The 20,207-nt window shown below is 49.2% G+C and overlaps 1 protein-coding gene across 4 annotated transcripts in view; it reads right to left on the bottom strand.

Annotated features, from left to right (window-relative positions):
* PRDM16 (PR/SET domain 16) overlaps positions 1-20,207 on the bottom strand; it is a 290,989-nt gene that overhangs the window by 48,413 nt on the left and 222,369 nt on the right. For all 4 annotated transcript variants that reach the window (XM_048326313.1, XM_048326314.1, XM_048326315.1 and 1 more), the window contains one exon: positions 2,999-3,133. In XM_048326313.1, coding sequence (XP_048182270.1) covers positions 2,999-3,133 — 135 coding nt within the window. The remainder of the gene's footprint in view (positions 1-2,998; positions 3,134-20,207) is intronic.

Genomic DNA, 20,207 nt, shown 5'->3' with positions numbered 1-20,207 from the left:
CCCAGTGAGGATTTGTCCCTCCTGCTCCCTCAGAGCTGTCCGTGTGTCCAGCTCTGGACACGGAAAAGTTCAGCCTGGGGAATGTCCAGCCAGGACAGGGCTGCACGTTTTGCTTTTGTTCCCGTGTTTTCCTCCTTTGGAATTGCCTCCCCTTTGTTTCCACTCAGTCACATTGCTTCTGATTTCCTCTTTTTAAGGCTCTGTGTGAATCCTGACCGCAGTTACCGAAGCTGTGTAAAATACACCCAAAATTCTGCATTGCACACACACCTCACACTGGCTGATTAAGCAGAGGCCTGATTTTTTCTATCTCCTGTTACTCCTTTTTTTCCCCCCACCCAACACCTGCGCCCCAACTAAAAGCAGCAGCTGTCACCCTGATTATTATTAATACATAATAATTATATTAATGGCCATTAATAGAATTGCCCATGGCCATTAATGTAATTATTATATATTATAAATATGTTATTACATAGATTCTGTTTAGTATTTCAGACTCCTGAAATCCTCAAGTATTTTCCTTTTTAAGGCAGGAGTAGCAACAGGAAAAAAGAAACCATTTCCCTTTTAGTAAAAGATATCATTTATCCACATTTTTTTCCAGTCCTCCTTCAGAACCACAATTATCTCTAACAATCAAGGATCTTCTTTTCAAATACCTCTCCAGCACGAATAAATATAAAGAAAACTGGCTAATCTTATTCTACATATGAAAATTGGCTTCATATTTGAAAAGCAGTGAATGAAATGTCTCAATTAACCTTCTAAACAGAGAAATAAATTCATTTTATATACATTACAATCTGTTAAGGGGTGGGGGAAAAAAATCACGGAGTGGTGCAGATTTTGCTGCCAATTTCCTCACTAAAAATCCAGGAAAATTCACAGTGCATTCCTGGGACTGCTCCTGGATTAAAGAAGAACAGAAGGGGACACATACACTCAAAGCACCATCTCCCCATGTTAAAAATGGTCATTTTTTTCCTGAAAAGAAAATTATTTTGATGAAAATTTTGTCCTGGCCCTTATCTCCACAGTGCTGCTTGGTTATTTAGAGGGCAATCATTTATTGCACAAGATTTTCTTTTCTGTGGGTGCTTATGAGCAACCCCAAACCTTTTCCTTCTGCCTGAAGGGGAAAGATCAAACTTTCCTCCTGCTTTGGGGTAGGGAAAAATGAGGCCTCTGGTGAAATAAATGAAGTTAAACCTAGCAGTGCCAGGAGACAGCAGGAGGTAGGAACCAGTACTGCTTAATCACTCTGGAAATGGCTTTGGGATTCACTCTGGGAAGGGTTTGGGATGTCTCCTGAGACCTCTCCCTTTGGGAACCTCTCCCTTTGGAGCTCTCCCTGCTTGGATCCCTCCCCTCTGACCTGCAGGGTTCCCTCAGCAGAATCTCCCCTAAAACGAGCAGCCTGTGGGGCTCAGTGCACAGCAAACAAAGCTGGAAGTCAACACAAATTCAGTTTTCTAAATTTATCCCAGCGGGAAAATGAGGGGATTGATTTTTAAAGCCCAGGGCGGCCCTGGCCAGGAAAACACCCAGATGTGAGAGCCCAGCTCAGCTTCAGCTGCTCAGGCTCAGGAAGAACGCGCAACATCCCTCTTTTATTGGCACACAACTCCCAGTGACACCAGCCAACCCAGAAGGAATAAAGTCTGAAGACATTTTGTACCCTGCAACTTGTCTAACTGCAGTGCCTTTACCATTGTGTGCCACTCTTGCTGTGGGGTTTGGCAGTCTGGTGTTTCCAAGGACAGTTTTCCAAGGACCAGGATGAAAAATTTCAATCTTCAGCCTAGAAATTTTATGTTGAGTCTCCGAGAGCTCAAATGCTCTTGCATTGCTGGGGTTTGTATCCAAAAGGCACCTTGGCCACTTGGGAATTACGAATACACTGAGTTTGAGGAAAGCCCAGAGCAGCTGGAAACACCCTAAAAAGCCCTTCACAGCCCCAAATCTGCCTCCTGTCTGCTGAGCAAGACAATATTTCTCATTTAAGGTCGGTCTGAACAGTAACATCTATTTGGGTTGTACTCGATTGGAGGTTTGCGAAGATCACAGTGTGAATTGCTCATTTTCAATCTGGTTTTGGGTTTAAGCCTTAATGAACTTTGCAAACATCATCAAAATCCTATTAATTCCATATAAACCCCCTCGCAGGGACTGCTTTACCAGCGCTGCTCTAACCTGCCTGGCAGGTTTCAACTTTCTCCTCAGCAGACCCCAAACCCTCTCCCACTCTCACTCTTAAAAACAGACAACAACTGAATTTCCACCCCGGGATCGCCCTCCCCACCCTCTCTGCCTGCAATTTCCATGCTTCCCATTTCCAGGGCTGGTTTCCAGCTGTCCCAGTGGGGTTTGGTGCCATAAGATGGGTTTCACATGATTTTCTCCACCACCAGAGGAATCAGGGACTGGATCATCAGTCAGGGACTGGATCCTGAGTTTGGGACAGGATCTTGAGTCAGGGACTGGATCTTGAGTCAGGGACTGGATCACAAATCAGGGACAGGATCCTGAGTCAGGGACTGGATCCCGAATCAGGGACAGGATCACCAGTCAGGGACTGGATCCCAAATCAGGGACAGGATCCTGAGTCAGGGACTGGATCCTGAATCAGGGACTGGATCACAAGTCAGGGACAGGATCCTGAGTCAGGGACAGGATCCTGAGTTTGGGACAGGATCCTGAGTTTGGGACAGGATCCTGAGTCAGGGACTGGATCCTGAGTCAGGGACAGGATCACCAGTCAGGGACTGGATCACCAGTCAGGGACAGGATCACCAGTCAGGGACTGGATCACCAGTCAGGGACTGGATCACCAGTCAGGGACTGGATCCTGAGTCAAGGACAGCACCATAAATCTGGAAGTCTGAGCCCATCCCAGGGCTGATCCATCCCTCCCCTGGATGCTGCCACTGCCCAGCAGCCCCTGCCCAAGCCCCCCGGGTGCGAGGGGAGCCCGGCAGCCCTGCAGGGCGGTTACCTGCTCGTTGATGTGGCACACTGCCAGGTTCTGCTCGTCGCAGGAGCACGACACTCGGATGTACTTCAGCCAGTTCCCGGCCCCGCCCTGGCCGCCGTCGCCACAGAACTTCTCAGTGCCCAGGGCATCGGGAATCTGCGGGAGAACGGGACAGGAGAGGGGTCAGCTGGGGCCAGATGGCAGCCACAGAGGGGAGAAAGGGAGGAAAAGGGTTTGCAGGGCTGAACTCCAAACATGAAAGAGAAAAGAGAAAGGTGGGTGATTTCTATAGTTAATAAAAAGACCTATGACAAGAATAACATCGGCTCTCAGCTGTTATCTGAAGGTCCTGGCTGGCAGAACCTCCAAAGACACAGAGAGTGATCCATGAGCAAAAGGTTCAGGACTATTCTGGAAAACACAGCTCAAGTAATCAAAGCAGGGAACTCCTCCAAACTGCACTGATTTTAATGACAACGTCCTCGACTGCTCCATCTTCACATCATCTTTTCATCCTTTTCTGCAGGATTGTTTTTAACTGCAAACCTTCCAACGAGCTTTCAAGCCAGGTCACTCTCCACAGAGCTGTGAGGTTCTGTTTTAAAGAGCTCTCTACCAAGTGCACTACTTTCATTTATCTGAGTACAGCCTGGGAAATGCAGCGGCCACGTCTGTGTGGCTGAAGGTGAGATACGACTTGGCTGCTGTGCAAAAGAGGAATCCTTCAAAATAAAACCCCTCAGATACTTAAAAGTCCAGGTGTGAGGGGGGAAAAGGGTTAATTAAGGGGTGGCAGTCCAAAGAAAGTTGCTGGTTTGCCAGGAAGAGACTTTTCCTCTCTTAAGAGTTTGGTGAAGGAACGAGAGGAGATGCTCAGCATTCCAGAACAACCTTTGGGATGACCCAGTTTGTAATTCACTCAAAAAAGCACATTTAAAAAATGACACAGGACACGCCAAAACCAAGGAAAAGCCCTTTGAGTCCCAGCATAGCAAGGCTCTGCTCTGCTCCTAAGTGGGCCTCCCTGCACCAGAAACTCCTTTTTTTCCTTAGATTCAGATTTCCCTCTATCCCGACCAGCCCCTGTGTCAGTGCAAATTACTTCAGTCATCAAAAGCTCTTAACATGCTTTTACCAGCAATTAATTCTCTCAGAATCTCGTGGGACGTGATAATACTTTCCCATCTATTTCAAGACACAGAAAAAAGAAAAAGGTGGGAAAACAAAGGAGAGGAAAAATTAAAGCCCCGCAATGACAGCAACAAGTTGAGCCTAAGGCTGAGCTGAGAAACCTCAGGGGACAGGTCCAGTTCAGACTCTGGCTCCCGGCTCTGAACTCCTGTGAGGACCAGGACCTGCCAGCACCACCAGAGAAGCTCCCAGCTCCCTGCACTGGTCCCAGCAGATATTTCCTGGTCTCATCCCCACCACCAACCCTTCCTTCTGCAGCTCCTTGTCTGACAAAGGGATGAGGGAAAATCCCACCTTTAGTACTGGGCTTCTTTCTTCCTATTCAGAATGTGGTGCTGGGAGTCACTGAAATGCTGCATTTTCTCCCAGAACGTGTTTGGGACAGAACTGGAAGGAGACACAGCCTGGCTGTGCTCAGTTTCTTCATCCCCTGCCTGGGAACACTCAGGGTCATTCTCTCATCCCTAACTAGACCCTGGCACTTTCTAGACACCCTTGGTCACCTCCTGGCAGCACCAAAGGTCTGAGGTGGGGCATTGATGGCACAGGAAGACAAATCTGTGTTGTTTGGACTTCTGAGGAAAAAAAACCCCAACAATAAAAACCTGTTCTTAACGTGGCTGAAGCAGTGCTGAGTTTAATCAAGCTAAAGTATCAATAACTTCTGATTTATCTCAGGGAGCTCTGGGAACACCGAGGCTGCCTAAAGCTGGTGAGATTAAAGTGCTTCTCTCAGCCTTACTGACCCCAAATTGAGTAGCCCAGCCAAGCCAGCCCCTTGAGTGGGGACACACCCAGACACCAAGTGACTGCAGCTCCCAGGGAAACTGTTTGGAAAACCAAATGAGATGAATCATTGATGCTCAGCTGGTCTGAAGCCTCTGAAGAGTTTGGGCACAGCTTGTAGTGGCTTGAGGAGCACAAACCTCCCAGTGCCATTAATTCCTACAGCAGCAAGTGGTGATGTTCAGTGGCCCTGGGAACACAAGATGGCAAATCCAGGACACACAGATAAGATTTTGAATTAACAGCTGTATCTTACAGATGTTCTCTTTCATCTTCTAGGATTGCTTGGGAGGACACTTAGAGACACTGAATGGCCTAGGATGGAAGGGACCTTAAGGACCATTTCGTTCCAACCCCCTGCCCTGGGCAGAGAGCTGGGGGAAAGCCCAGAATTCAGCTCAAATTCATTTTGCAGGGTCCTGCTCGCCAGCTCTGCCTCAGGAGGAGGTTCTGCCGTAGCTCGAAATCACCTGAAACTCTGTGGTTTATCTGCGTGGGCATTAAAACCCAAGCTGGGGGTGTGAAATCTGACAGATCAAAACGAGAGAAAGAGAGGTGCTATGAGAGCCTGAGAAGCTGAGCTGCTGTTCTCACACACACTCACTGCCCTCCACAAATAGAATGCGCCCCTAGGGCCCAAAGCCCAGCAATGGGGTCTCTGCACCCAGCCCTCCCTCATCCCTCTGCTGCCATCGAGCAGGACCCTTTGAAAATGCAATAAGCGGGGTGATCAGCTGGTCTCAGGGTGCTGCAGGACCAGTTCCAGAGCCAGGGGAGCTCCTGGGCCAGCTCAGCCCTCTGTGGCCAACACCTCTAATTAAAGACCAGGTTCACACGCTCGCACTCTTCGCTGATGGTCTCTATCAAAGTTATTTCACAGCTCAAAAGCACCGAGGAACACAGCAGCAATCACCCAGCGCTATCTGCAGTATCCTCGTTCTTCTGTCCAACGTTCACACACAGAATAATATTTTAAGTCTCTCTTTCACCCCCCAACCTGAGAAAGCTCTGGAAAAACAAACTGAAACCTTTTACCACATCTTCTTCCAGTTCAGACCAGAAGGAAATCAGAAATTTCCTCTGGCGAAATTCTGCAAACCAGCTGTTTACGAGTCTTTATCAGTGACCAAAAAAAAAAAAGAAAAAAAACCCCAAAAAACCATTTTCACTTTGAAAACACTCCTGGGATGCTCACACAGCTCTGGGTTTTCTGTGTTCTTTGGAAGAGCCAAGAGATAACCTGTGCTCTAGGACAGGTAGAGAAGGAAAATGGGGGCAAAAAGTATTGGCTACGGGCAAATTAAAGATCCCAGATGGAAGCACAGAGGGATTCACCCCACTCCTGGAAGGCTCAGCTCCCCACAGCCACCCACCTGGGGATGCTCTCACCGCAGCAGGCATCTCCAGCTCTATTAAATCTGTTTATTCACAGTTAAAACCAGAACAAAGTCCCTCCCTAGCCAGGATTCAGCAGCAACTTTAACCATAAAACCATCCATCCCTGTTTTCCCAGGCAGGTAAAGGCTGACAGCAGATATTTAGCACCAACAGCAAAAAAAACCCCCAGAGATGCCACAGAAAGACAAAACCCAACAGAAAACGATGTGTAATTATTAGCAGGACTCTGACTTGCTAGAGCTGACTTGGAATTTCTACCTGTGCTCTGTGCTCAGGCTGGCTCTGTATCAGTGGAGAAGTCTCTCCCGAGGGTAATTTGGCTTAAAAGAAGTTGTCAGAGGGAAAGGAGAGGTGAAAAAAAAGGTGGGAAGATATGGGAGAGGAGAAAACAAAATAAAATCAATTTATAATTAGTAATTGGTGCTGGTTTTGCAAGTCTGTGACCATCACGGGCTGCTGTTGCAGGCAGTTTTGGGGAATGCACTTCACCTCCTTGATCCCTTTGGCTCTGAGGCACGGCATCCCTGCCCCACGGAGCTGGGCTCCCTGCGGGAACACGTTTTGTCCTTTTTATTCTGTCCCCAAGTTAAACCCCAGCAGTCTGGGACAGCCCCTGCTCTGGAGATGTGCTGGAAAAGCAGACTTTCCTCTGGCCTGCAGCCTGCGGACATGCTCAGAAAGTTAATTATTGTGGGAGCACTTCCTCTGGCCACTCTTCCCTTTTATCCCTCCCACCCCATCATGGATTTCTCCCTGCTTTTCTTTTCATCACTGAACACGCCAAAACTTCAGTTCATCTTCTCTCCCTCTGCTGCAGATGGTGAGTTCAGTCTTTATTTATTAACCCACGGCACCTCCCAGCACTTTTGTCTTCAAATCCAACAGCTCATCTAAGAATTCCCAAATCCCCTTCCCTTCCCTGCCAGTAACAGTGCCATGATTTCGTCTCGTGGAGCCCTTCCCTGACTCTCACAGGTCGTTCACAGAACTCTCCTTGCTCTGAAGTCCCCCATCCTCCTCCTCTCCAATCTATCCCCTCCAAACAAATGCACCTTCATGTTCCCTGGGATTACAGGGCTTTGACTGAGACACGGATTTGGGATGCAGAGCCAGAGCTCCGGCTGTGGCTGCGGTTCAGACCCATCCCCAGCCAGCCAAAAGGAAATTGTTGTCATGTTCCAGGGCTCACTTTGCAGCTTCATCTGCCGTCTGCCGAGCAGTGCTCGGGCTTTGGATCCAAAAAGATCCTTGATCTCGCAGAGGCTCCGCTCCGTAATTTATGAACATCAGAAATGCTGAGTTATGGGGCAGAAGTTATGGAAAAATCCTCTCGAACGTTTACAATTTTTTTTGCACATCATTTGAGGTTTCCTGCCCCTCTAATTTGTGGGCTCTCTGTTGGGTTGTTTCTTTCACGTTTTAATGGGCAGCGTCCAAGGTTTGGCCCTGGCCGAGGTGTGCCGGGGGGCTGGAATGCCTGCGGATCTGTCGTCAGTTGGCTTAATGGATTCCTAGTGTGCATGGAGAAACGGAGCAACCAGGAGTTTGCCATCACTGACCCAGCGTCCTGTTGCTATAACATCCCTCCCCAGAAGCCCAGAGTGTAATAAACTTTCTCATCCCATGGTCGCAGGATCTGCCTCTGACAGCTTGGCTGATGTGCGCATTTTATTTGGCAGGAGTCAGAGATTTTTGCCTTTTTTTTCCCCCCCTTTTTTTGCTTTAATGACCCACGAGCTGATTTAGAGCAATAAACTGTTGCCATGAAGTTTTGTTGTGTTTCTTTTAAATAAAGGGGAGGGAGGGACTGCTGCAATTTATGACTTTCAGAAGTAACTGAAACAGAAAGTCCATTCTTGCCATGAAATGAAGAGAAAAAGACTTCATCCAGAGAAACACCTCTGTCAATGTGTAGACACGCAGCCTAGATGAACTCATAAATTCAGCACTCTGCCTGCAATTAAGCAGGCTTCCTGGTGACTTGACAAAGAGTTAATGAGAAACGTGTCAGACAAAAACAGGTCATAGCTCTGGAAAGCACTGGGAAGAGCAGCTGAGCCAAACCCAAGTTGTCTGCTCAGGGCCACAGGAAAAGCTCGGAGTGTGCTCAGGGAGAGCTACTTTGAGTGATGTACAGTCAGCTTCTTGTCCGAATGGAAGGTCCTGGAAGGAGCTCCCAGCCCCAAACCCACCAGATAAAGAGAGAAGAGGCTGCAGAGCTCCCACCACCACCCTGCGTGAGATGGTCACACCCTCATCCTCAGCGTGACCCCAGGGACCTGGGCAGTGCAGGGGGTCAAGGCTCAAGTTCTAAGGGCTGGGAAATGGCTGCAGGATCACAGAGCTCAGTTCATCTCCCTGGCTCTCTGAGCAGGCTCCTGTCCTCAGGAGTCTCCTCACCATTCCTGTCCCATCCCCTCTGGAACACCTTCGGGTTTCCACCAGCTCTGGACAGAACCCCAGAATATCCCAACACTGAGAATGCTCAGAGGGGAGGAAAACAAATCTTTCTGGTTCTCCTCCTGTCAAACAAGCACGTTTCTGCTTCTTCCAAACTGAGCCAGGGCCGGGAGAACCACGAATGTGAGGAAACCCAGCTGGATTGCACGGGGCCAGCGGGATCGGGGAGGCCTGGCAGAGAATGCTGAGCCCAGTGACACAGCTGAGTTTGGTGATAGCGCCAAGCCTGGTGGCACTGCTGAACCCAATGACACTGTGGAGCCTGGTGACATGGCTGAGTTTGGTGACTGCTGAACCTGGTCACACTGCTGAGTTTGGTGACACTGCTGAGTTGGGTGACACTGCCGAGTTTGGTGACACTGTTGAGTTTAGTGACACTGCCGAGTTGGATGACACTGCTGAGTTGGGTGACACTGCCAAGTTTGGTGACACTGCTGAGTTGGGTGACACTGCTGAGTTGGGTGACACTGTTGAGCTGGGTGACACTGCCGAGTTTGGTGACACTGCTGAGTTGGGTGACACTGCTGAGTTTGGTGACACTGTTGAGCTGGGTGACACTGCTGAGTTTGGTGACACTGCTGAGTCTGGTGACATGGCTGAGTTTGGTGACACTGCTGAACCTGGTGACACTGCTGAGTTGGGTGACACTGCTGAGCTGGGTGACTCTGCAGAGCCCAGTGACAGTGCTGAGTTTGCTGACACTGCCGACTTTGGTGACAGTGCTGAGCTCGGTGACACTGCCAGTCCTGGTCACACTGCTGAGCTTGGTGACACTGCAGAGCCCGGAGCCGCTGCTGGCTCGTGGGAGGCAGAGCGCTGCTACAGCCAATGGGAGAGAGGCTGATTCAGGTTTTTCAAAGGCTGGATGTTTTTGAACTTTCACTCCCACCCCAGCCACACGTCTGGAGTGGGAATTTTCCACTGGTGTGTGCATTTCTGAGCTGCTGCTGGGCTGCTGCATCCTCTGGCTTCATGAAGGGTCTGGAGGAAAAGCATCCCAGGGAAGGCTGGTCCTGGGACATAGTTCTGTCACAAGAAATAACCTTCTCATTCTTTTTTCCCACCACATCTAAAGCACACGAGGAATCACATGAAAAAAGGCTGTTTTCTCCCAAAAGTCCCTGTCCAGGTTCCAAGCAGAGGAGCCTGGATGGCTCACACGAGCTTGGGAAGCGAGGCTGGATTTCTGGAGAGCGTTTGAATCCAGCGGAGCCTTTTGAAGGGCTGCCCACTGTTAACTACTCCTTTCTCCCACACCAGCACAGTGAGTATTTCCCAAGTGTCTGCTCTGCATCAGGATAAAAAGGTCTGGAAAAAGCTGCAGTGTCACTGCTGTGTCCTTCAGGCACCGCAGATTCGCTCCAGCTGAAGGAACATCAGACCTGACCCTACACTCAAAGCCTCAGGAAGAACCAACAGCAGCAAGAATCACACAGGACATCATTTACATTAAATTTACATTTACACTCATGAAAAACAATCTCCAGGAAAGCATCTCCTGCTCTCCACAGCAGAGAGGCACCATGGATACGTGGCAGAGCAATGGGGCAAAGAGGGGAAGCCAAGAAATCTTGAGAAAAATCCACCCTGGCTCTGCTTTCCCTCCCCTGTCCCTGTAACTCCTTGTACTCCCATGCTGGAGGTGCAGTTTTGCTACTCAGAAGACACCCTGAGTAGCACGGGATGTCACAGAAGGTGCTGCCAGCGCCGATTCCTGTCGATGCATGAAAGCAATCCCACCCCTCTCCTCCTCTCTGAGGACAATCAGCTCCACTTGCACAGCAACATCTCATCACCACACAGAAAAACACCGAGTAAAGATGTCAAAACAGAAGACGACTTCCAAGCTGATGGCAGGCATTTATCTCAACAAAAGCTCATTTTTCACCAGTAACGTAATTCATACCACACTGATTTAAATTAAACAGTAAACCATAAAAAACCATGCTCGAATCAAGTCCCAGGGCTGCCTCAGATATTGTACACACGAGGCAAGGAAGGGATTTTGAGTTCTTTGTAATATACACACACAAAGGCTTTGAAGTTTTCCTCTGCACCGAAAGAGTTCAGGACATCCCGCTTTTGTATCCTACAGCACTTCGGCTCATCCCAAAAGAATTGTAATTGTAAAGTTCTAAAAGCTAAATAGACGAGAAAAAATGGGAACTTGGGAGAAATCTTCCTCTGATAAACAAAAGACAGAGGCTGTCACAGGCAGGGGAGGGTTTGGAGTCTCAGGACATTTCAGTGCATTTGGGAGAGGGAGCAGCAGCAGGAGGTGCAGCAATGCCGAGCTCCCAGGCCTGCTCCAAGGGGTTAAAACAGACAAAAATCACTTGTATCCCAGAGCTTTTGTGGTGATCCAAAACGCTTTAGGGTCTGATTCCTCTGCTGCTATTTCCAAAGAAAGATGTGGGCTAAAATGGCTCCCTAATGAGCGGGTGCCAATTAGCCCAGGGGGAGGAAGAGCAGGGCAGCTCTCCTGGCAGAAGGGAGTGGGCACAGAAGCTGAACAGAACTTTATTGTATGAAGATGGGAACATTTTCCGAGGGTAATTTCTCCAAGAGTCCTCTCAGCACTGAGGCACAGCTGCTTCCCTTATCCCTACCCAAAAGGTGCTTCTGCCACAAGGAAAACACAGCCAACCTTAACAATAAATTCTGATCAGCTTCTTGAGGTGCATCCCGGGAGTTCCACTGGATCAGGACGGACAGAGGGAGCTGCTGCTTGCTTTAAATCATTTCTTATTACTCCAGCCTGGGTTTAGTAACATTTTGGGAACGGAGCTGTGGAACACCACGAATGTGGAGGCCTCTCCGGAGTGATTTATGGGCAGCACTCAGTGCCAAACCCATCTGCTGCATTTCACACTCTGGCCAAAAAAGTAGCAGAGCCTTCAACTGCCCATTCCTGGTGCTGACATCAGCTCCAGAACACCAGCCTGGCAAAGGTCACAGCAGGAGAAAACCCCCAGGAAATGACATTGTCTTATGGCCTCTTCTGAGCCTCCTACTTGGGAAGAATCCGGAATCCTGGCAAATCTGCTCCCTTCCCCTGCAAACGCTCTGGGATTACACTGGGTCATTAAAAATACGTGAAACAATTTCCAACAACAGTTACCCAGGTGCCCCAGCAAGAGGTGAATGAATTCAGAGAGCTGAGGGGCTTCAAATAGCCCCCACTTTTCCTTTAATTAATAGATTTTGGGGATATATGGCCCAAGTTCAGGTAACAGGGGGACACAGATAAGGAAGCCCGTGCCCTGTGGTGTATTTGATGGACACATCTGGGTGTTTCACTCCTGAAAACTAAGAGTGTTATTCTTAAAGCTCGATACCGGGAGTTACCCTGCAGCCTGGTTCTGATGGTTGGGCCATGTTTGGACACCTCAGCACAGCACAAATCAAACTTTCTCTTGGGGAATGAAAGTTACTGGGAATCAGAAGTGCAGGGAACTGAAGTTACTGGCAAGGTACCGTTTAAGCAGTGCAACAACACCAAGGTGTTAAATGTCTGGAGAGGCTGGAAAGGATGTGAGCTTTTATTCCATGTGTGACCAGTGCCAGCTGCACCCATGCAACAAAAACCACCGTGTTGGTCTCACTTCTGTCTTCTCACAGAGCTTCTGCACCCTGCCTTTGGTGCTGCTCAAACAAGGACTGATGGGTACCACCACACAACAGCGAGACACAACCACGGAAAGAAGGGAATCACCATCAAAAAGCTGCCAGAGGTGTGGTTCAGAGTGGCAAGGCAAGCCCTGAGACACACAGGTATCACACTCTGCTAGCACTGAATTTAGAAGGTTAATAGAGGATGGGACCAGAGAGTTTAAAGGGCTTCTACCCAAGCTGAGAGCACTTTTTCTTTAGCACCTGCTTGACTTCTTTTGTCTTCTCTTGTGGTCTTGTCTCTCCTAGGACTAGCCTTGGAAGAGACCCAAAGCTGTGGCTGTTGGTCCTCATACCTCTTTAGAGGCATAATTAATTAACTTGGGTTTTAGGCTAGCTAAAGCCACCACAGCTTTGATTGAGTTCTTGCCCTGAGGCTCCTGGCCGGTTCGGTCAAAGAGCTCTCGATCCTGGTGCCCAGGCTTTTTCTAATCTTATTTTACAATTTTATTTTTGTACTGTTCCTGATTAAATCTTTGTAAAATAAATTACCTTTTTATGGTAATTTCAAGAGTTGTTGTTTTTTTTATAACAGGAATCACCATCAAAAAGCTGCCAGAGGTGTGGTTCAGAGTGGCAAGGCAAGCCCTGAGACATACAGGTATCACACTCTGCTAGCACTAAATCTAGAAGGTTAACAGAGGATGATTATCCCTCCTTCCTTTCTCCATCAGCATGGATAACCACAACCCAGCAATCCAGGACCACTCACCTGAATGTGTCCACCTCTCCTCATGTTGGCTTGAAAAGCCTTCAATTTACAGGCCCAAGGGGCGCGTGCTCCCATGGTTTAACCATGACCTGACACTTTCAGAACAGAGATTTACCAAAAAAAAAAAAAAAAAAAAAGAGGAAAAAAACCCCTCAAACCCCAAAAAGCAGCCCCAGCAGGGCTGTGCCTTCCCCCACAAGCACAGCTGCACCCCGGCTGCCCTGACACAGGAAACCCCCCCAAAGGGCCGTGCTGGGACCAGGAAGCCGAGTCCTCGTAACCTTTCTTATCAGCAGCGGGGCCGGCAGCTGCTTGGCAGCCCTGTTCTCGTGCTCTTTAGGTGTGAAATAGATGAGTTTGTGAGCTGGGCTGGAACTGAGAAAGAGAATGAGAGGATATTTGAGGTTCCCCTGCCGGCAGCGGATCGGAAACAGCAGCAGCAGCCCCCTCTTTGAGGAGCTCGGAAAACAAAGCAGCCCAGGAGAGATTTCCTCTCGCCACACTCCCAATGTGCTGCTCACCCCTCAGAGAGCTGAGATGTGTGATCTCTTTAGGGTGATGTTTACCAAAAACATGACCCAGAGAAGGTGCTAAATGAGGCACCGAGGCCTGTGGGCCTGTCCCAGACTCCCACCACTGCCCTACGCCATGCACGAGAGCTGCCTGCTGGTTTATCTTATAAATATCATCAAACGTGAGGGCAAGAGGCCTTCCCAGCACAAAGGCAGGGCTGAGCCTTCCTGAGAGGAATTTCGGGGATGCTCAGACAGTGTGGGCAGGGTAGGAGGGGCTCAGAGGATCAACCATCAGCTGCTGCCCTTGCCTTGGGCTGCTGGAAGGACAACAAGGACCTGGGATGAGGGAGTTGTTCCAAAGTTAAGAATTCCCTCTGCTGTGGGTTTGTGAAGCATCCAGGATTATCCCGGCCCTTTGCCTTTGGATGTTGGCTGAAGAGTGAGAGCAAGGCAGATCCTCAGGGCACTTCCAGAGAATCTGCTCCAGGGCTGGTTTGCCTCCTGAGGGACATGAAGATTATTCACATGATCGAAATCTTGAGCAAGAACTTCTTCAGTTTGTTGCTGTTACACACAGTTTGTTTTCAATGTGAGCATCACTGAAATCAGAACTGGTGACACCAGGGTGGACATTTTGCCTCAAGTTTGCTTCTACATGAGAAAAGAAGGTTTTGGAGTCAGTTCCCACCTAAAGATATAAAAGTCTTTTACAGAAGGGGAGTTCTCCCCCCCAGCTCGACAGCTGCCTGTGGTTTTAGCAGCAATCTCACTCTCAGACACACAAAGAAAATGTGCAAAGTGTTCTGCCCTCAGATTTATGCAGTGAATATGATTCTTTCCCCCCCAACACAGTGACTCATACTTCTAAAGAAATTCTAGGGTGCTCATTTCCCACCAAAATCTCAGAGCTAATAATTTTCTGCCCATTGGTTGGTGAGACATCCATGAGAGGTTCACAAAGCTTCAAGCCAAACCTTGTTCCTCCTTTCCAAATTATGACAAGGAGGGACTGATTAAATGATTTCCCCCTGCAGCTCTGACCCCTCTGCAGCTGAAAGCAAAGCAGTATCTTGTCTGACATCACCAAAACAGCTGAAATCTCAGCCATAAGGAAGTACAAGGGTAAAACTGCACGGTCCCAAGTGCCGCCAGGGTGAACTTTACCCCAAGCCAATTCACCTACTTATGAAATGATACATCCCAGGGAATTGATTCTAATGATAAATCTGCCCTTTGAATGTGCTGAGAAACAACATTTCAAAATCTCCAGCTCGGGTCTGATCCCATCTCTGGGTCAAAAGACAGCTCCGCAGAGTGGTGGTGTCGAGGTAAGGGCTCAGCTGGAGCCACAGGAGAGCGTAGAGTGAGAGGGACCCCGATGCCTCTGCTCAGGTTGTTTTAGTGAGGCAATGCCAGCACATCTGGTTCTCTGACAGCAGGGCTCAAAACAAACCTGATCTGACACTCCAGATAGCTCACACTGCCCCAGCAGGGGCAGGTTTGAGTTAGGGAGATGCTGATAAGCTCCACACAGAATTCCTTATCTTCCACGGACACCTGTGCCCAGCCCGAGACACAGCACCCAGCAGCTCCAGCCAGCACTCTGCCCCCTGATGCACGTCCTGACCTGGCAGGAGAAGACCTCTGCTCCTTTTAATTCAGGCTGTTTTGAAGCCAAGTGGGAAGGACAAAAAATATACCAGCATCTGCCTTTGGAGCTAATTTCTCACCTCTCAGAAAGCCAGACTTCCACCCAAAGGTGGAGCTGGGGATGGCAAATATTTGCTTTATACATCAGGATTCCCTGGGCAGGAAAAGGGAACCCTCCTCCTTCCTGGGGCACTCTGGTCTTTAAGGTCCTGTCTAACCCAAACCAATCCAGGGTTATTTTCTCAGTCAACTCTCAGTTACAATAAATGTAAGGGTGGTTTTGTTTCTTCAAACCAAATACTCTTGGGAAAAAATCAGACCTGAGGTATTTAGAAGGTTCACCTGATAATAATCTCAAAGACTTCCTCCTCAACAGATGAAAACACTTTTTTTTTGGTGACAGATTTCTTCTTATTTTGAAGTTTAAAATCCTCAGTTACAGAACACAAGACTTAAGAAATCCCTTTCAGCCCCACTAAAAAGCATTAATTTAATGCTAAGTAGAAATTATCACATTTTTAAGCAGTGCTTCAGCATCCGAAACAAACCAACGTGGTGAGGACATTATTGTCCCCATTCCCTTCACAAAGACTCACACAAAAGTTGAAGCAACTGCCCAAGCCTTGAAATGCTGCTGAAACAGTTTCTTGTGCTCTAATCCCGCAGCTTTTCAACCAATCCATGGAATAAATGATTGCTGCCTGTATCTGGCAGCCCTGGGAGTTCCCCGAGGATGAACATAAATTCAATTATACCAAATTAAATGGGAACATACATAAGCCACGTAACATTTTAATTGGGGGTGATTCTTCACTTTTTTTGGAAGAACTCTACAATAGCTGAGTCCACAAAGATGATATGACACATCTGCTTTCTCCCTGGAGCTGCCTGCTTTCATTAATTACCCTGCAGAGATATATTTATATTGATGTAGTCAGTGTGTGAACAAAATCTCATGGACAAAACATGGTTTAATTAAAGGAGGAAAACGTGGTTTACGGGTGCTGAGAAAATCTGGTCTTTAGAGTCAGTAAAAGTTTCATAAGCGATTAGATAAAAATAAATCGTAGGGAAACATTTGCACCAAACATGTCTTTAAATAGCATAAAAAGAATTCCTGACTCCATAATCCATTGGCTGCACCTGGGGGTGAGTTCAGACAACTCCAGCTCTCTCGTTCTCTTTTCCCTTGCTCTGATTAACAAATCTGCCTCTGCTGCCCCAAACTGCTCCCTCCCTGCGCTCCTGTGTCAGTGTCAACCTCCCAAAATTAGGCAAAGGCAGGACCAAGCTATGCCCTGTCCCACTCTGCCTCGTGATGCCCAGCAGCAGCACAGTCACTGCTGGACTGGGGAAGGAGTGAACAGGAGCAGAGGCTCTGCCAGAGCTTTTCCCTGCCTGTTTCAAGAGCCGAAAGAAGACTCTGCCTGTAAACGACCCAGAAATGTTGGCAAACCGCTTTGCAACGCCGCCGCTGGTGGCACTCAGGCGTGTACCAAGCACACCTGGCTGTGCCAGCGCGGGCCGCGCTCTGTGTCCAGCAGCAGACACCGAACGCGGTGCTGAAGGGAAGAGTTTCACCCCGTCCCTGCCCCGGGGAGGCAGAGAACAAGGCAGGGGAACCCGGAGCAGCGGGAGGGCCCCCGGAGCTCCCCCGCCCCGGCATAACGCGCTCTTTGTGGTCGACGATGCTCCTGCGAGAGACGCTGCCTCAGCCCAAAGCCCGGCCAGAGATGGAGATCTCACACGCTAATAAATAAAAATAAATATCTGACCTCAAGTAAAAGATCCTTCGTTTGACACTCCTGATCATTTTTTATACTTCAAGCTCAGTTTTTACTGGACGGGATCCAGCCATCCTATGGAAATGGAGCAGTCTTTTTCTTTAGGTGAACAAAAGTCCTTTTCTAGTCCTGAGGGCCGGCGAGTTTATCCAAATATTCTCAGTTTACTACTAGCCGCTCTTGGAGCCGATACACTCAGTACAAGCACACTTTGTATCTGCAGGGCAGCGCCAGGACAGGGCTCAGCTCAGGGGCCACGGACTGCCCCGCGGAGCCCCTGCCCTCCTCATCCTCCCCTCTTCCTCCTCATCCTCCTCATCCCCCCCCTTGTGGTCTTTATCCTCCCCCTCGCCTTCCTCATTCTTCCTCTGCCCAGCCTCACTCTCCCCCCGTCCTCCTCATCCTCCCCCTGCTCTCCTCATCCTCCCCTTTTTCCTCTTCATCCTCTCCCATGACCTCCTCATGTCTCCTCTGCCTTCCTCATCCTCTCCCTGCCCTCCTCATCCTCTCCCTTTTCTTCTTCATCTTCCCCCTTTTCCTCTTCATCCCCCCCCCCCCCCCCCCCCCCCCGCTCTCCTCATCCTTTCCCTTGTCGTCCTCCTCTCCCCCCTGCTCTCCTCATGGCCCTCCCTGTCCTCTTCATCCTCCCCCCGCCCTCCTCCTCCTCCTCCTCCTCCCCGGCGTTGCTGCCCACATCTGATAGCGCCGCAGAAAGAAACCACAGAGACAGCGCAGCGCCTCCTCCTCTGCTGCCATCTCCCCGGGAAGAATGTTTGGGAATGCTAAACGGTCTTTTCCATGTTTCTACATCAGTTCTTATTTTGGCTGAGCTCGTCCAGCGGCTGCCAAGTGCATGAAGTAATGAGAAAGCTTCGGGAGAGGGGCTGACTTCACTCCAGCGGCTCTGCAAACACACCCAGCGTGTCCTGAGCTGTCAGCGCGGCGCTGCACGGGACCTCATTAGCGAATTTTGACTTTCCCAGCCGGAGGAGACGCGTTCCTGGGTGCCACCGTCCCCCTGCCCTGCCCTTCCCCGTCTCACCTTCCCCGCATCCCGCCCCGTGCAGCCGGGAAGTTCCCAGCAAAGCACTCTTTGTCCCCAAACGTGACCTGGGGCTGGTGACAATGACCTCAGCAGCCCCGGAGGCTGCGGGGGGTGTGGAGAGGAGGAAGAGGCAGGACACAAACGCTCACCTGAAGCTCTGTGGCTGCGCGGGGACGCGGCTCCGGTGCCCAGCGCCCAGCGGCTGTGCTGGGTGAGGTCTGCCATAAGCTGCCCCCCCAGAACAGAGAAATGCTTCTCTGGCAGGATTAAGACTCCTCTGTGGAATTACATCCTGTTGGGGGACACAAAGGGACCGGGGCCCGCAGGAGAGGGAGGCATTTTCACATGAGAAGTGTTGGTACGGCAGCGGATGGGGCAGAGCTCCCCAGGGAAGAGGCGGAAACTGGAGACAGACAAGGGAATGAGGGTCTGGAAACTGGGATAACTGGAGTTGTTCCACCTTGAGGAGACTGAGGGATGGGGTGTAAAGACGTTCAGTTCCGACACTGGGACAGAAACAGTCCAGAGTGATGAGCAGAGGGACAGTGACTGACAGAGATCTCAGAGCCTCTGTCTAAATACAGGCAGACAAACACCCAGCCAAATGTCTGGAGATCGTGCACTGGTCTCAGTGGGATTTGAACTGGAAATGGACGGATTTGTGTGCAGCAAATGGGTAACCCCAAGTTGTTACCTGGTCACCTCTGGAAATAGCTGCAAACTGCTCCCAGCACTTACTCTGCAAGTGCTGCTATTTGAGGGGGAAAATATTCAATGGAAATTCCTTCTCTCAGTGAATCAGCAGAGGAACCCAACCCAACACATCCAATCCCTTCAGCAAGGTGCTGCCCTGGGATACACTTTCAAAAAAATGTCTTAGGAAGGGTGACTTTATTCATACAAGCCTTGCCCACACCAAAATTTCGGCAGATAAGGGTCCATAAATCTCTCTACCTTATTAGAACGACTCCTGGCTGAGGAAAACGAGCCCAGCTTATCCCTGGAGCATGTGCTGCCTTTTGGACAAGGGCTTTGCAACAACACAAGAGAGCAGGGCTGAGCTCGGTGCCGTAATTTCCATGGGGCCGAGTGCCACAGGTGCACTAATATAGGCATTAGTGAATGATTAGGCCCCATAAAATATATGAATGCTGTTTCTTTAAGAAGCCATAAAATTTTATTGAGGAAAAAATCCATGTGCAAGGCTTTTGGTTCGTTTCATGCGGTCATTCAGAATTTCACTCATTTCTGACAGGACTATGATAATTAAAACTGTGGCCTGGGTCTGGTTTCTATAAAGTCCATCTGGCCTTCCGCGATGGAGACTTTTGGAAGGATGTAATTGCCTGGGCAGCAAATAACTATTTTGCCATCCGCAGTAGTTTAATTTTGTCCCTGCAGCAGGGGAGCCAAGTCAGGGGGGCAAAAGATCATTAACGTCTGTGGGGGAAGAGGGGCTCCCAGAGCCGGGGCTGGCCCGGATTTGTTGAAACGCTTGACACCAATGGGCCCCATTAATGCATGGGTTAGATACAATCTGTGGAAAAGGGTCTATTATAAAGGGATTATTTGGAAGTGTTCTGTAGTTGGGGGTGGGTGTGATTGAAGGACTTAAAACTGTTACATTAACCCTTAGGGCACTCCAGGCAGTAACAAACCTGGCATTAAAGCGCTGGTGTTTGTCACAATTTCTCCACTTCCCTCCTTCCCTGCCACAAGGTCAAAGAGATTAAAAACATCCATAATGCACTCTTCGCAGCTACAAAGATGAAGCTTGTTTTCTGTCCATTTTATGGCTGCTGCAGCACCCCCCTCCCCACGCCTCCCCTGCTCTCACCCCAAACGCGATCGTTAAACAACAAAACAAATGGCAAAGGACAGACAGCGGCGATTATTTTATATATACATGGAATATAGGCATGTATTTACTGACACATCAAAGGAAAGCCAGCACAGATGGAGTGGTGACAGGAGAAGCTCTAGAGCTCTGCTTAAACACCCAAAATATGCCTGTTCA

Source organism: Corvus hawaiiensis, chromosome 22 (assembly GCF_020740725.1).
Source record: "Corvus hawaiiensis isolate bCorHaw1 chromosome 22, bCorHaw1.pri.cur, whole genome shotgun sequence".
NCBI classification, from domain to species: domain Eukaryota; kingdom Metazoa; phylum Chordata; class Aves; order Passeriformes; family Corvidae; genus Corvus; species Corvus hawaiiensis.
Note: the sequence above shows the minus strand (reverse complement) of the source record. Positions and strands in the feature narration are given on the sequence as shown.